The sequence below is a fragment of the Brachyhypopomus gauderio genome, chromosome 9 (genome assembly GCF_052324685.1).
Source record: "Brachyhypopomus gauderio isolate BG-103 chromosome 9, BGAUD_0.2, whole genome shotgun sequence".
In the NCBI taxonomy this organism is placed as follows: domain Eukaryota; kingdom Metazoa; phylum Chordata; class Actinopteri; order Gymnotiformes; family Hypopomidae; genus Brachyhypopomus; species Brachyhypopomus gauderio.
Genome location: NC_135219.1, coordinates 25,499,986 through 25,515,063, shown reverse-complemented (window position 1 = coordinate 25,515,063; position 15,078 = coordinate 25,499,986). Strand labels below are relative to the sequence as shown.

General features: G+C 43.1%; 1 protein-coding gene and 2 long non-coding RNA genes across 3 annotated transcripts; 2 read left to right on the top strand and 1 right to left on the bottom strand.

The window, feature by feature from the left end:
- Positions 1–2,421: 2,421 nt before the first annotated feature.
- Positions 2,422–3,051, top strand: LOC143523576 (uncharacterized). Its single transcript, XR_013133406.1, has 4 exons — positions 2,422–2,464; positions 2,568–2,644; positions 2,819–2,872; positions 2,967–3,051. It is a non-coding gene; the product is annotated as an uncharacterized LOC143523576 (long non-coding RNA).
- A 10-nt stretch (positions 3,052–3,061) lies between these two features.
- LOC143523575 (uncharacterized) lies at positions 3,062–4,167 on the top strand. Its single transcript, XR_013133405.1, has 4 exons — positions 3,062–3,149; positions 3,236–3,338; positions 3,436–3,598; positions 4,031–4,167. It is a non-coding gene; the product is annotated as an uncharacterized LOC143523575 (long non-coding RNA).
- An 8,390-nt stretch (positions 4,168–12,557) lies between these two features.
- On the bottom strand, positions 12,558–14,158 carry LOC143522398 (uncharacterized). Its single transcript, XM_077016132.1, has 6 exons — positions 13,843–14,158; positions 13,718–13,763; positions 13,519–13,610; positions 13,305–13,415; positions 12,897–13,176; positions 12,558–12,788 (listed from the first exon to the last, which is right to left on the bottom strand). The coding sequence occupies exons 1-6, from the start codon at positions 14,142–14,144 to the stop codon at positions 12,558–12,560; spliced, it is 1,062 nt and encodes a 353-aa protein (XP_076872247.1). The 5' UTR covers positions 14,145–14,158.
- Positions 14,159–15,078: the final 920 nt, after the last annotated feature.

Sequence of the window (15,078 nt, the reverse complement as noted above, 5' to 3'; positions counted from 1 at the left end):
AATAATCAAGGAAACACGGTACAGGAGCGTGACAGACAATGAAAATGGAAACCATAGAAACAAGGCAGGACTAGGTTAGGGAAAACACTTACACACGGACCAGGATGACAGAGAGTGACAGCTGGTAGAGTAGGGCGGAGCTAGACGTAACAGAGCCTCCCCTCTAAGCTTGCCACACTGGAGCACACAAGAACCGACAAAAGGGAAGACAAGGCACTAGGACACAGTGGGGATCCAACGGGCGCAGCGAGGGGTGGAGATGGCGGACTCAAGACAGGACAGAACAGGATGCGTCAGAGACACAGGACAGTGGGTCATGGGACACTGGGGAAGACTAGAACTGACAGACACGGGAGCCGGAGCACGGGGCAAGAATGACAGGTGACCCCTATGAAGTAAGAGCACTGTCAAAAAAACGTGCACATACTCAGCAAAACACGTACGTAAATACATTTGTTGTACACAAAAATCTGTATTTATATATTCACGTACAGAATAAGCCATGCATAAAAACATGTCGTAACACTGTGTGTGTTTTGTGAGAATACAACTACAAAATCTACAACTTATGCATACGACTAGAATTTTTACGGGTACGACCTCTTAGTTATGATTACGAATCCAAAGGTGAAAAACGACTGTCAAAAATACGTCATTTGGGGCACAGCCGAAATGCATCGAGTACAAGAGCAATCGATTCGTCACAATGCGCATGCGTCCTCAGCCGCGTCCAGCTTTCAACTGTTGGCGGGTAGAAAGATGGCTGATGCAAGCAGCGGGAGCTCAAATCAGGTACAGCTTAAATTCTTTCCTCGTCTAAGCTAAATTGTTTTACAATTATTTGTTTCAAATAGTTTCAAACGCTTTTGTTAGGTCTTCGTGGTTTAATATACTATGTGTTTCTCACAATCTTTAAGGAACAATGCTGTTATATGGCGCGGGCTAACCGCAATGGTGCCCTTTGAGATTCTCCTAGATGCGATCTTTTAGTAGTAATGGGCTTCACGAATCACTTTTTACTGCTTCACTTCTTCCTTTTTGCTTTTCCCACCGCTACGACAATGTTGCTTTCTTATTCGTGTATGGCTTTAACGTTATGCTAGCTTCAAGATTATGGTTCACTCAAGCTAGGTTTAAACTTGACGCGTCGCAACGCGCGTCAAAAATGATCTAATCGAGGTGGCTCCGCACATGCTATTGGAGAAGACTTCATTCATCTGTTCTTGGTATGAAAATGTTTGTTTGTCAGGTCCCTTTAGCAGACATCATCAGCACTGCTCAAAATCTTGTTACAATACTGAACAACAGTTTAAGCTCAGCAGGAAATGTCAGGCCAGCCAGGCAGGGTAGGGCAGATCCAGGTTGTGGACAGGGAGCACAGACAGAAAAGGCCCAGTCCAGTCACCGCAGCCAGTCAGTACAACAAGAAATGGAAAGGTATGTGACAGGCAAGTAGGCTGTTTTTGTGTTACTTTACAGTTCCAGTACTCTAACCCAGTCATGTTTTTAGGTCTTTTCCTGGATTTTTCCGCAAAGAGGTCAGGGGGAAAAGACGTTTTGCACCATATACACGTCAAAAGAAAAGCTTTTTGGTCAACTTTTTCCTACTTGACAAACAGCGTGGGAAAACTCCCAAAGGAGAACTAGAATTACGACTTATGCTGGCTGGACTTGGGAAACGATCATTAACTATAGATGAAAACATCACTCATTCAGATATATGATAGTATTTGCTACTTTCCCCAGTTTGCTGTCAAAATGAAATAAATGTAATGTAAAATATAACGTGGTATATTTCATACACATTTATTAACCACATTTTTTGTTAGACTATATGCTCTGCAAGACTGCTCCAGTATTGAGCATCACATTGAACACACCACCAGTTAAGACGATCATAACACTATGCTGAGCAAACCTTTAATGAGATGCAGTCAGGCTGTTGAATTGGGAATATGTGATGTATGTAATTGATAACTGCATTGCATGTCTGTTAAACCATATGTTAATATTTGTTCAAATTTCTAAATTGTGTAAACTCTTCTGTGTCACTCAAGTTGACAGATTTGCTTGTGAAAGCATATCCAAAGCTTACAAATATCTCTGGTGGCTGGTTATTGCACAAGTCTACAGGTAAGTGGGCTCCCTATAATTAATGCCGAATTCAAATGTGGCTGTTTTGTAGATCTCATATTTTTTTATTGAATATTTATCAATAATTAAGATATTTTTTTCCATTTTAGGTGGAGGGGGACAACGCAAATTGCTTGTCTTTCCTCCTGATTCAGATGGATACAGTGGGCAACAGTTAAAAGCAATTAGTGGGAATGGCAAATGTATCATGTACATTGCTCCTTTACAAGAAGAAATTGACAGTACTGCATTGCCACCAGAAGCAAAGGAATTTGAACAAATGCCCAAAGAAGATTCAGTCTCAAATGACCTGGACATCCAGAGGGAGATGGTAAGACGTTTTGTACAAATGTCCTGATAAGTGTTTTAAAACTACAAAACTAAATTATAATATTGTTTCTTTTGTTGTTGTTTTGTTACAATTCTTTTGCCAGACTGCTGAGTGTCCGATGTGCAAAAAAGTATTTAATGTTGATGTCATTGAAGTACATGCATCTGACTGTGGATTACGGTAAAAAAATGTCACCATTACCTTGATTTCATGACTGCGGTCTATATATGTATATGAGTTAATTTTAATTTCCTCATATCAAAAGGAGCTTGCATCATAAAATGCTACTAAACTTTATAAATATATTTTGTTAACACTCTTATTCATTAAGGGGAGTTGTATTTTTGTCTGTAGAACTGCAGAACATGGGGTTAGCATGTCTGATCACCCTATAGATTGCTTCCAGAGGTAAAACCACAAGTATCTTTTCAGAAGTATGTTGTCCATTATTCATTTAGTTACCTCTCTGCTGTCAGTATAACTTTCTTCCATTTTTTTCCAGTTCTGACGACATACTTAATTGGATTAGTGGCCAGGTGGAGGAAACCAACACATTTTCCATCTGTGTATCTTGAACTGACCTCTTCTTCACAGAAGAAAACATCTCCTAAATGTAGACTAAGGGTTACCTTCTTTGGGGAAGCAGGCATTGACACTGGTGCCTTAAGCAAAGAGTTCCTAACAGGTTTAGTAGGTGTTAAAGGTACACATTTTAAAGTAGACAATTTGTGAAATCACAGTTTTATAATTTTTAATTTAGCTGTTTTCTAGAAATGCTTGCAGAGATTGAGAGAAAGCTCTTTGTCTGTAGTGCAGACAAAAAAGGAAAAAATCCTCTTTACTGTCTGAACAGTTTGGATCAAAACTACTTCAGGTGAGTCTAATCAGTAGTTCTGGTTATTTTATATGTATTGAGGAAATAACCTAAAATATATTTAAATACATTATACTATTTGATTTTATCTTATTAGGAGTGCTGGAGAAATCATGGCAGCTAGCTTGGTGCAAGGGGGACCTCCACCAGCCTTTATGCGTGAATGGTGCTTCAGATATCTCTGTTCTGGTGATTCTGACAGCATTCAGGTGTCAGCTACTGATGTCACTGATCGGGAACTGTCGCTTCTTATTGAGACGGTAAAAAAATTATGAAATCAGGCGGGTACTGAAAAGTAACTATGATTATGCACTTATTAGTCTACAAGTAAAGGTGTCTTCAGTTTCATTTGAAGTATTTTTTGTTTTGTTATTAGTTATATTGGGTTAATGTCTGTTTGGGTAATTTCTGCTCTTGTACTGTGATCCGTGACCGTGCACAATAATTTCTCAAATGTAACATTGAAACACTAGTACACTATTCTGATATTGTGGATGTTACCGTCGTCTAATCCAGTGTACTCATTTCTCTAACAAATGTTTTCCTCATAATATTGTAATAATGTCTTTCCACTGTATATATTGACATTGCTGATTTAGGGGACCAGATCCACATTTTTGGACAACCTTATTTTGGACAGTCTTCTTAAGAAGTGGAAATTTAAATAATTCAATTCAATATTGTGTTTTCAGATTAGCAGTGCAACTGATGATGAGCTCGGTGAACATACTGATGAAATTCTAAACTGTGGATACACTGGAAGGGTGTCTGTAGAAAAGAAAGATCACATAATCAGGTATTTATTAGGTGTTTCTTTGTTGACTGCTGAAATGGTTACTACTTTTAACACAAAACACATGGACTACTTATGTGCATGTCAGGCCCGTGATACCGACCTGTCCGGTTATATCTGTGCCTGCCACACCGGACGAACGGAACTCCGGTACCCAGAATACCGCGGGGGCTCATGTGACCCCCAGCGTTCAGACCAACAATTGCACTGATGGGAAGCACCTGTCCCCCTCCCTATAAATAGTGGGAACAAGTAGGAACTCATTGCTCCGTATTTGTTTTCATGCATGCGTCGCTGTATTCCGGGTGCTTATCGCTGTGGTTTTTTGGATCCGTAATTGTCAGTCCTCAGTTTGGTGATCGGTTCTTTTCCAGGATTTATTCTTCGTTATGTACGGTTTCTCGACCCTGTCGTGGGTAAGCTTCTGTTAAAATAAATCCTGTTATCATTCTGCAAGTGTCTGCTCATCTGTCTGGTCGTGACAGAAATACGGAGCCTTTCACTATGCAGACAGCAGAGTCAGAGCCTGTAACTACTGCCCTGGCTAGCCAGGGACAGTTGCTGGGCCACCATCAACAACTTATACAAGAAGTGTCACAGTCCGTTTCCGAACTTATACATCAACAAAGCACCCAGCAGGAACAACTGGCTCAACTAAGTGAAAATCTTGCCCACCTGTCTGTTCGCGGTCTGGTACCGCCTGCGGAGATGGGCATGGACTATTACCCAGTGAGTAAGCCCGAGATATTTGAGGGAGATCCAGATAAATGTAAGGGTTTTTTGCTCCAGTGCTCCGTTTATTTCGAGAGCACTCAACCTAGTTCAGATCGGTCTAAGATCGCCTTCGTGGTGTCCCGCTTGTCCGGCAAGGCGTTGGATTGGGCTACAGCGGTTTGGGAGGATTTGCATACAAAGTCATACGCTGAATTCTTGTCAACCTTTCGCCGGGTTTTTGAGTTTACTAACAGTGGAATGTCGGAGGGTGAGCTGTTACTAAGGCTCAAGCAAGGTTCCCGTACCGCAGCTGCCTACGCTCTCGAATTTCGTACCATCGCAGCTGGGAGCGGATGGAATGAGCCGGCCCTTAAAAACGTCTACCGTAATGGTCTGAATCCTGAGATTCTTACTGAACTTGCTTGTCGAGATGATGAATCCACCTTAGATCAACTTATTGCTATGACAATCCGCTTAGACCAGCTGCTCTGCCGGCGGTCAAGGGTGACTCGCCGAACTCTAACCCATGAGCGCCGTGGGTCTGTACCACTGTCCTCAGCTCATCCGGAATATGCTGCCACTCCTCCTCCCCGAGTCAGCCCATCAGTTGAACCTATGCAGTGCGATTCCGGCCGCTTGCCGCCTGAAGAACGTCTGCGTCGTCTACACGAGGGGCTATGCTTATACTGTGGAGGAGCGGGTCATGTTAGGCGTGACTGTGGAAGGCGTCCCATGCGTAATCCAGCACCTACCTCTGGACAGCGCGTGGAGCCCGCTCCACGCGCTAGTGTGGTGAGTATTCACACAAATGGATTGGTTTCCAAGTCGTTCTGTATTCCTGTGGTGGTTTACGGCCATTCTGCCTCGCTTGTTGTTTCAGCCCTGATTGATTCTGGGTCTGAGGGGAACTTCATCAGCCAACGGATCACGGACCACCTTGGCATTGAAGTGGAGTCCCTGCCCAAATCGTTTCAAGTCCGCGCATTGGATGGGTTGCCGGTTGGAAATGAACCCATATCTTACGTTACCGTACCAGTTGGACTGCAGACAAGTTTTCTGCATTTTGAGCACCTACCCATGTTGGTGCTCCCTGCTTCGGATTTTTCTATTATTTTGGGCTTGCCGTGGCTAGAGAAACATAACCCAGTTATTTCTTGGACTGAGCGTGACATTTTGTCTTGGTCTCCCTTTTGTCGGTCACAATGTTTAAAGAACGCATCGGTAAGTGTTCACGCTACGTCAGTTGAAAGTCCTCAATCCCCTGAACATACCGTTATTCCAGCAGAATACGCGGATCTCGGTGAAGTATTCAGTAAGATCCACGCCACTAAGTTGCCTCCACACCGACCTTATGATTGCGCGATCGAGCTTATAGATGGCGTTCCGCTACCCAAATCCCGTGTTTATCCTCTGACGCAGGAGGAGGAGAAGGCTATGGGGAATTACATTGAGGAGGCCCTTGCGCAGGGCTTTATTCGCCCGTCCCAATCCCCGGTCGCTTCCGGATTTTTTTTTATAAAGAAAAAGGACGGTGGGTTGCGACCATGTATCGATTATCGGGTACTAAATAATGCCACCAAGAAGTTCGCGTATCCGCTACCGCTCATTCCCGTAGCATTAGAGCAACTTAGGGGAGCACGGTATTTTACCAAACTCGACCTCAGGAGTGCATATAATTTGATACGTATCAGACCAGGGGACGAGTGGAAAACTGCTTTTATTACCACAAGAGGACACTATGAATACCGAGTGATGAGTTATGGTTTGTCGAACGCACCGTCTGTTTTCCAGTCTTTTGTTAACGACGTATTTCGTGATATGCTCGGGAAGTTTGTGATCGTCTTTATAGATGACATTTTGATTTATTCTCCAGATTTGCCAACGCACATTTCCCAAGTACGGCAGGTGCTCCGTAGACTTCTTGACAACGATCTGTACGTCAAAGCTGAAAAATGTGAATTTCATTTAAGCACAGTATCTTTTCTGGGGTACATTATCAGTTCGTCTGGGGTGGTTATGAACGATCACAAGGTTCAAGCAGTTGCAGATTGGCCTGCTCCTAAGTCTGTGAAGGATCTGCAACGATTTCTTGGTTTTGCAAATTTTTACAGACGGTTTATTAGAAACTATAGTGCCATAGCCTCTCCGCTCACCGCCCTATTACGAGGGGGTCCGAGAAGGCTTAGTTGGTCTGGGCATGCGCAGTCAGCTTTTGACGCTTTAACCTTATACTGCAGATTCGCACGCCCGGTGGCCATTTTTAACATTTTTGACATAGTTCACATTAAAACTAGATATCTCAAGTTGTACATATAGGAAAATTATCATTCATGGCTCAAACTGAAGTAGGCAGTTGGGGGAACATATTAATACACTTCAGTATCATATTCACATAATTTGGTTTATTTTAGAGCCTCTATTGCAGATGCTAATATGCCAGGAATGTCACAAATGCTGACTTGAACTTGAACATGACTGGAATGTATATTCACATAGTTATTCAAATGTGGTATCAGAAATTACAATAAATTTCGCTAGGGTCTTTTCTAACAACACAGAAAAAATGGAGCAAATCCATGCAAGCATTGAAAAGTTATTCAGCTTTATCCAAGGTATGTCAAGTGCACCACACCCATGTCTAAATATGCCACACCCGACACACACCATTAGCCAACTAAGCTAACATGCCAACAAATTCCTTACACGAAACCGAGGAGCTACGACAAACAACAATGCTGCACATATTACAGCAAGACCAGAAAATTCCAATGACTAAATTTCATGTCCAAATATGAACGTTATGATATCATATTTATGTCCAATATAGTCCGACAGCATAAGCTAGGTTACCGTAGCCAATTCCGGTAGCATCCGACACGATACAGAGTGCTGCAGCACTCAAACGCTCTAAAACTGTTTATAATCTAACGCTTAGTTAATGTTTAGTATTAGAATATATATTTTGTACAATATCGCTTATGAAAAATTATCCATTGTTACTCACAGTACGTAGAATCGCGTCGTAGCCGGTGTACCGTCTCACTTCCGGGTTGGCGAAAATTCCGAAAATTGCTCATATATTCCACACAAAGTAATCCGTTTATGTTCAAAAGTATCCACAATTCGCATAAAAACGAACAAAATAATCCATGGCTGCTTCAGTTTCGCCGAACAGTGTGTTCTGGGGAGCTTAGCTTAGGTTAGCAAAGGGTTAGCTTATGTTGCTATGCTAGCGGCCGAAATTGGAAATGAAGCGCCAGTTTCCGAGGGCTCAATTTAAAAATATACTTGACCAATCATGTCATATGAGGGCTGGTTAGCTTCGGAAGGATGTACACTATTGGTTAGAACAGCTTTCAATCACTTCTGAGGCTCCAGCTTGTCTCTGTGGGCTTATTGGTTCACCCTCCCCCCCTCCCCTTCGCACCTCGCCGTGGGAGAGGTTGTAAAACCTGTCATTCAAAGTCACTACCCCACTTTAGACCAATAAAAACCACTCAAATCAAAGCAGAACCGCTGCAGCTTTGTAATGAGGGGTCAAATCAGCGTTAAGAATGCTTCTGTGACGCTTAGGGGGCAGATTTGTCGGAGTGTCTCATTCAGGAAGCGGATTTTGGAAAATTTTGCAGTGAGGTGAGCAAGCTTTTTAAGGTACTTAACCACAACGGATCTACGCTGTTAAGGTCTTAAATTAAAGCCTTATTAGTAAACGATTTTTAGGTGACAAAACATTAAGACATTTCACAACATAAATATGTTTTGTAAACGGATATGTCGGGAGACCCCCTCGCGGGGTGCACTTTTGTGGTCAACTTCAAAGCCGGATATCTCGCGATCGGCTGCACGTAGACGGCTGAAACTCGGTAGGCATGTAGATGGGATAGGAAATTTTGATTTAAGCGCTTTTGTTCGGAGATTCATTAATGTTTAATATGTTTTATATCGCCGTAAAGGAGCTGGGCCCGCCGGCGGGCCCACTAGGGGGCGCTTCTGCATAGGAGGCCTTTACTACTGCCCCGATATTGAAGCACCCTGACCCGGCCTCTCCGTTTGTGGTGGAGGTGGATGCCTCAGAGTCTGGGGTCGGAGCAGTCCTTTCCCAGCGAAGTGGGAACCCTCCTAAATTACACCCTGTAGCTTTCTATTCGCATAAGCTGTCGCCTGCTGAGCGCAATTATGGTATCGGGGATAGGGAACTTCTGGCAGTTAAGCTGGCGCTGGAAGAGTGGAGGCATTGGCTCGAGGGAGCTCTCCACCCTTTTACTGTACTTACAGATCACCGGAACCTAGAATATCTCCGTACGGCCAAGCGCCTGAATGCCCGGCAGGCGAGGTGGTCTTTGTTTTTTTCCAGATTCCAGTTTACTATGACTTTTCGTCCGGGAAGCCGTAACATCAAAGCTGATGCTTTGTCGCGCATGTATCAGGGAGAGGTGTATGAAGGTCAGGAGCAAGAACCCAAGACTATTCTACCGTCGTCTGTATTTGTATCTGCCATTCATTGGGAATTGGATGAACAGCTTGCAGAGGCTAATAGAGGCCGAATTAGGCCTGCAGGTTGTCCGGAAGGGAGGACTTACGTACCAGCTGAATTCAGAGATAGATTAATTACTTGGGCTCACTCTTCGCTTTCTGCAGGGCATCCAGGTGAGACACGTACAGCGCAGCTTATTACAGCTCGGTATTGGTGGGAGACTGTAAGGAGGGATGTACATAGGTTCGTGGCTTCGTGCTCGGTGTGTGCCCAATGTAAAACCCCGAAGACATTACCAGCAGGGAAACTTATGCCCCTGCCCATACCAGAGCGTCCATGGTCACATATAGCTATTGATTTTGTTACAGACTTGCCGACCTCGGAGGGCAACACCACTATCCTCACTATCATTGACAGGTTTTCACGAGGTGTTAAATATATTCCTTTCCCGTCTCTTCCCTCAGCCTTCGACACAGCCAAGGCGTTATATAGTCACATATTCCGTCATTTTGGCATTCCGGAGGATGTCCTTTCTGATAGGGGTCCCCAGTTCACTTCTCATGTCTGGAAAGCGTTCTGTGAACATATCGGCATGAATATTAGTCTTACGTCTGGGTATCATCCCCAAAGCAATGGCCAGTGTGAGCGAGCCAATCAGGAATTGGGCAAATTCCTTCGTTTGTTTTGTCATAACAACCCTCATGACTGGTCTCAGTTTCTCATTTGGGCAGAAATAGCACAAAATTCACTGATTAATTCCACCTCAAAGATCAGTCCCTTTCAGTGTATGCTCGGTTACCAACCGCCCTTGGCTCCCTGGACAGCCGTGACGTCCAGGGTCCCTGTGGTGGAAGATTGGATGACGCGTAGTAGAGCGGTTTGGGAGGAGACGCATCGTCATATCTCGGAAGCCTTGTCTCGTTATAAGGAACAGGCGGACAGGCATAGGGCCGATGCACCCTCATTTCGTCCAGGAGATCGGGTTTGGCTCTCTACTAGGGACCTCAGGTTTGAGGAGGGTTGCAGGAAGCTCCAACCCAAATTTATCGGTCCGTTTCCCATAACCGACAAAATTAATGAGGTTACATTTCGTTTAGCGCTGCCCGTGAATTTTCACATTTCTAATTCTTTCCATGCGTCTCTCCTTAAGCCTGTGATTCCTGGCCCATTGGATGAGGGGCTGCCCAGTGACGTTCCGCCCACTGCCGTGGAGATGGAGGGGTCTCCCGTATACGCTGTGCGGGAGGTGTTGGACTCACGGAGACGGGGGGGAATCCTCCAGTATCTCATTGACTGGGAAGGCTATGGTCCTGAGGAGCGGAGTTGGGTTCCCGCTAAAGATGTCCTGGACCCCGGTATGATTGCAGATTTTCATGGTCGTCACCCTTCTAAGCCTGCTCCGAGGCCCAGGGGGCGTCCGAGGCAGTTCCTGTCTGGCTCCGGTCCTGACAGACGAGCATCTCCATCTCCCAGTCCATGTGGTTCCCGGTCCTCCACTGGTAGGGCGGGCCCCAGTTCCAGTGCGGTGGGTGGCCGTCGCCGTGGTCGTCCTCGCTCTGGTCCTCCCCCGGTTCTTTTGGAGGGGGATACTGTCAGGCCCGTGATACTGACCTGTCCGGTTATATCTGTGCCTGCCACACCGGACGAACGGAACTCCGGTACCCAGAATACCGCAGGGGCTCATGTGACCCCCAGCGTTCAGACCAACAATTGCACTGATGGGAAGCACCTGTCCCCCTCCCTATAAATAGTGGGAACAAGTAGGAACTCATTGCTCCGTATTTGTTTTCATGCATGCGTCGCTGTATTCCGGGTGCTTATCGCTGTGGTTTTTTGTATCCGTAATTGTCAGTCCTCAGTTTGGTGATCGGTTCTTTTCCAGGATTTATTCTTCGTTATGTACGGTTTCTCGACCCTGTCGTGGGTAAGCTTCTGTTAAAATAAATCCTGTTATCATTCTGCAAGTGTCTGCTCATCTGTCTGGTCGTGACAGTGCAGTTAGTTTCAAAACCACTATATTTACACTATATTTTCCCTGCTCCAACACTCACTCACTCAGTTAATTCAGGGATGTCAGGTTTTATAAATGTTTTTGCTGTTTTAATGAGAGTCGTTCCGGTGCTTGATCAGCTTAGGAAAAGACTGCTGCTTTATGATCTTCTTAAGATAATGAACTTGTACCCAGAACTTTGTCTACCACTGTTTGTACCAGGAGATGATGACAAGGTAACTAATCCTTTACTATGGCATTTCTATTTAATTAGCATTAAAGGAATGGTTTCCAGCTCTAGACATTGCTGATATCCAGGTTAGAACTAAAGCTGCAGCACTATACTAACAGACACTAAAAGCCTAGTCACCTAAATCAAGACCAGGCTTCTTTGTGAATTTCATCCACTATTCATGCAGTTTGAGAGGTGGGTTTTTATTATTTGCATTTGCATGTTTTTACAGGAACATTGTGGTCAGTTTTAGTGACTTCTAGTGTTTTGTTACCTCTAGTTCAAAACTAAGGGGACATCAAAATAATTGATTTTAGGTAGATGCAGCTTTTATTCTGGAGAAGTGCCACCCTGACTTCAGCGAGAAGGGATCCCTGAAATACAGCAAGGAAATTAACATTATGAACTTGTTCCAGGATTTCTTACAAGAAATTGGGGATCAAGGTATGTTTTAGCTTTTGTTAAAAAAAACAAAAACAAATCTCTATTCACCCTAACATGTTTTCAATCCTTTATGTAAGAACAAGGTGAACATGGAGAAATGTCCGTTGGCAAAATCATGCAGTGGATGACGGGCCAGGGACACAAACCTCTTTTGCCAAGTGAAAAGCAGGACTTCAGCATAACTGTAAAGTTCTATCATGACTGTGACGGCAGTCATACTGTTTGTTTTCCAACAGTAAGCGCATGCAGTCGCACAATCACTTTTCCCTCTGCTCACTTGAAAACATCTGATGACTTCAAAAACATTATGTACTTGGCCATATCTTGTGGGGAGTCTTTTGATAGGATGTAAGGAAGCAAGAAATGAAATTCAACACTTCCTTCCTTGTTCTTTTTATTCACATAGGATATATTACATCAATATTAACATTTATGTATTTATATAATGTTTCACTGCCAGTTTTTTTACAACATGTAGTATGTCATGACAGCTGTCAGCCAAGGTAATGTACAAGTCTGCAGTTCATTTTAAATAAATGTTTACAAAACAGCTGTTATTGGCCTGTTAGGTCTCAGTTATTGCTTTCTGTTCTCCAAAGGTGTTCAGCATATTGAACCATTGATATGTAAATGTCTCTACCATAGGATTCTGATGTTGCAAGTGGATTGATGATAGATTTAATTGTTTCCATCACAGCTAGAGGCAGTGGGCTCTCAATTCGTGGCACCTGAACGCCAAAAGGTTCTTCATTTGCAGAATCGAAGGACTCCCAGTCTGTTCCAAACAGCTCCAGATTCTGAAACTAAATAAAAAGAAAATGCTACCTTGCATAAAATTGTTAATTAAAATATACAGCATAAGAGGCAGAGTTACGTCATAACTACCCTAGGGTAAGTGATTTAATACAAACTTGCAAATTCTCTTCAGAGTCACCAGAAGAATTCTGCATGTGTCCCAGAACCCACAGCTGGTTTGGGCTAAGTCCACCTTCAGATTGTAAGGGATGATTATCCCAGCCTTCAGTAAAAATGTGGAGATCATGTTCTAGGCGTGCAAGAAACACATAATGCACACAGAACATATGGAGAGAATCTGACAAGTCCAGCAAGCCATCTTCTTCAAGCCCTTGAAGAACTTCGTAGTACAGCTGAGTTACACTGAGCCAAACATCTCGCCAAAGGCGCTCGATTCTAAACAGAGAAGGGAAAGAGGAACAGCTGTGTTAGCCAAGTAACTGATAGCTTGCTCTTGAATATGCTTTTGAAATGGTTTTATAATAATCTTATTATTACAATACTTTGCATAGTTAATTGGTAACCTTTGATTATGCACACTCTTCCCTGCAATGAAGCTTCCTCTTCCTGTGCCTTTTACAGTGAACATGGTTTCTGCAATTCCAACATTTTCCACACCTTCATCACCCCTCACTCTAGAAAATGTAGGAAAAAAGCATAAAGTAGCAGTTCAGCGTTTAAATACTGAGCAAGTTTGCTTAAGCAGGAAATCAAGAATCTTCTACCACGATTACACACCTTGATGGCCAGCCATAGTTTTGAACTGCTTTTAGAAAAAAAGAAAGCGCAGTGCTTAGGCAGTTATTATCTGCTGGTTCCAGGTACATGATCTATATGTAAAGTACACAAAATGTCTCACTAAGCAATCATTTACTTTTCACGTAGCATGAAAATCGAACTAATCAAACTGAGTCTGACTCAGTTTAATTCGACACACCTTTCTAGAGTATCCATCGATCCCTCCAAATATGACAATGTTGTACCTTGAAAGCAAAAAGCACATCATAGCTTGTCCTTTTAAGGAGAAGTAACATTTTGATAGTATTATAAACTAATGATTACTGTATAAGTTTATGGTTTGTGTCCACGTGGACTAAGGATAGCGGATGCTGTACAAAATACGTTCTCCTGACAATGCACCCTAGCTTTGTCATCCTCTCCAAAACTCCAGCAGCATCTACTCTGTGCATGGACTCCTTGATGCGATCCCACTGAACTCTGTGCCCTTCTGCTTGCAAGGAACCCTTTACCATCCTGTATCCTGCAGTTGGTAATTGTCTCTTGATAGACATCACAGCATTATCCAAGTCATGGTCAGAGAGACTGCTATACGTGGACTTTGTAGACAGTCCATGTTCACGCATTTGACGAAAGATGGTTGACTGACTAACTCAAGTTCAAGTTCAAGTTACTTTATTAGTACCCGTGGGTAAACTGGTTTTGCAGTTCATGAGAAAGGTATAGATGTCCATACATATAGACTACAAACACATAACACATATACATAAAAAAAGAAAAAAACAGAAAAACAGATAAATAAAAATAAAATAAATAAAAAGGTACAAACTGTACTGACATAACTGGTATGTGGAGGAAGGGGGATTACCTCTTGTTTAACAGTGTAATCGCAGCTGGAACAAAACTGTTTTTGAACCTATTTGTTCTGCAGCCTGGTACCATCAGTCTCCGCCCAGAGGGAAGGTACTGGAACTCACTGTACAAGGGATGTCTACTATCAGCTAGGATAGCCATCGCTATCCGCTGTAGCTGTCTTGCATACAGTGAAGAGGGGTGTAGATGTGACTCGCCAGTCAGTTTACTTGACCATTTCACTATTTGATTTAGGTTGTTCTTGTATATCAGAGGAACGTGGCCGAACCATGAGGCCAGAGAAAAGGACACAATTGATTCAATGAAAGTGCGGTAGAATAAAATCATCATGGTCTTATCAACATTAAAATGAAACAACTTCCTCAAGCAGTGTAACCGCTGTTGTCCTTTCTTACATACAACTTCAGAATTCTCCTGGAAGTTTAATTTAGAGTCAATTATTGTCCCTAAATATTTATAAGATTTAACTTGTTCCACTGTTTCGCCCTTCATAATGGTGGTCTCATATCTTAGGTGTTTCCCAAAGTCAATGTGCATGTCTTTTGTTTTTGATATGTTTAACTGAAGGTGTGAATCCTCACACCATTGGACAAAGTCATCTATTATTGGTCCATGGCCTCTTTCGTCCTTCTGTAAAAGGCTTACGATGACAGAGTCATCAGCATATTTCATAATGGTCCTATTAGC

Excerpts from the sequence above, each read along its gene's own strand:
- LOC143522398 (XM_077016132.1), bottom strand. The coding sequence starts at position 14,144 with ATGCGTGAACATGGACTGTCTACAAAGTCCACGTATAGCAGTCTCTCT. Across the intron at positions 13,764-13,842 it reads ACAAACCATAAACTTATACA|GTACAACATTGTCATATTTG; the intron begins GTAATCATTAGT and ends TTTGCTTTCAAG. Across the intron at positions 13,177-13,304 it reads AAGAGTGTGCATAATCAAAG|AATCGAGCGCCTTTGGCGAG; the intron begins GTTACCAATTAA and ends TTCTCTGTTTAG.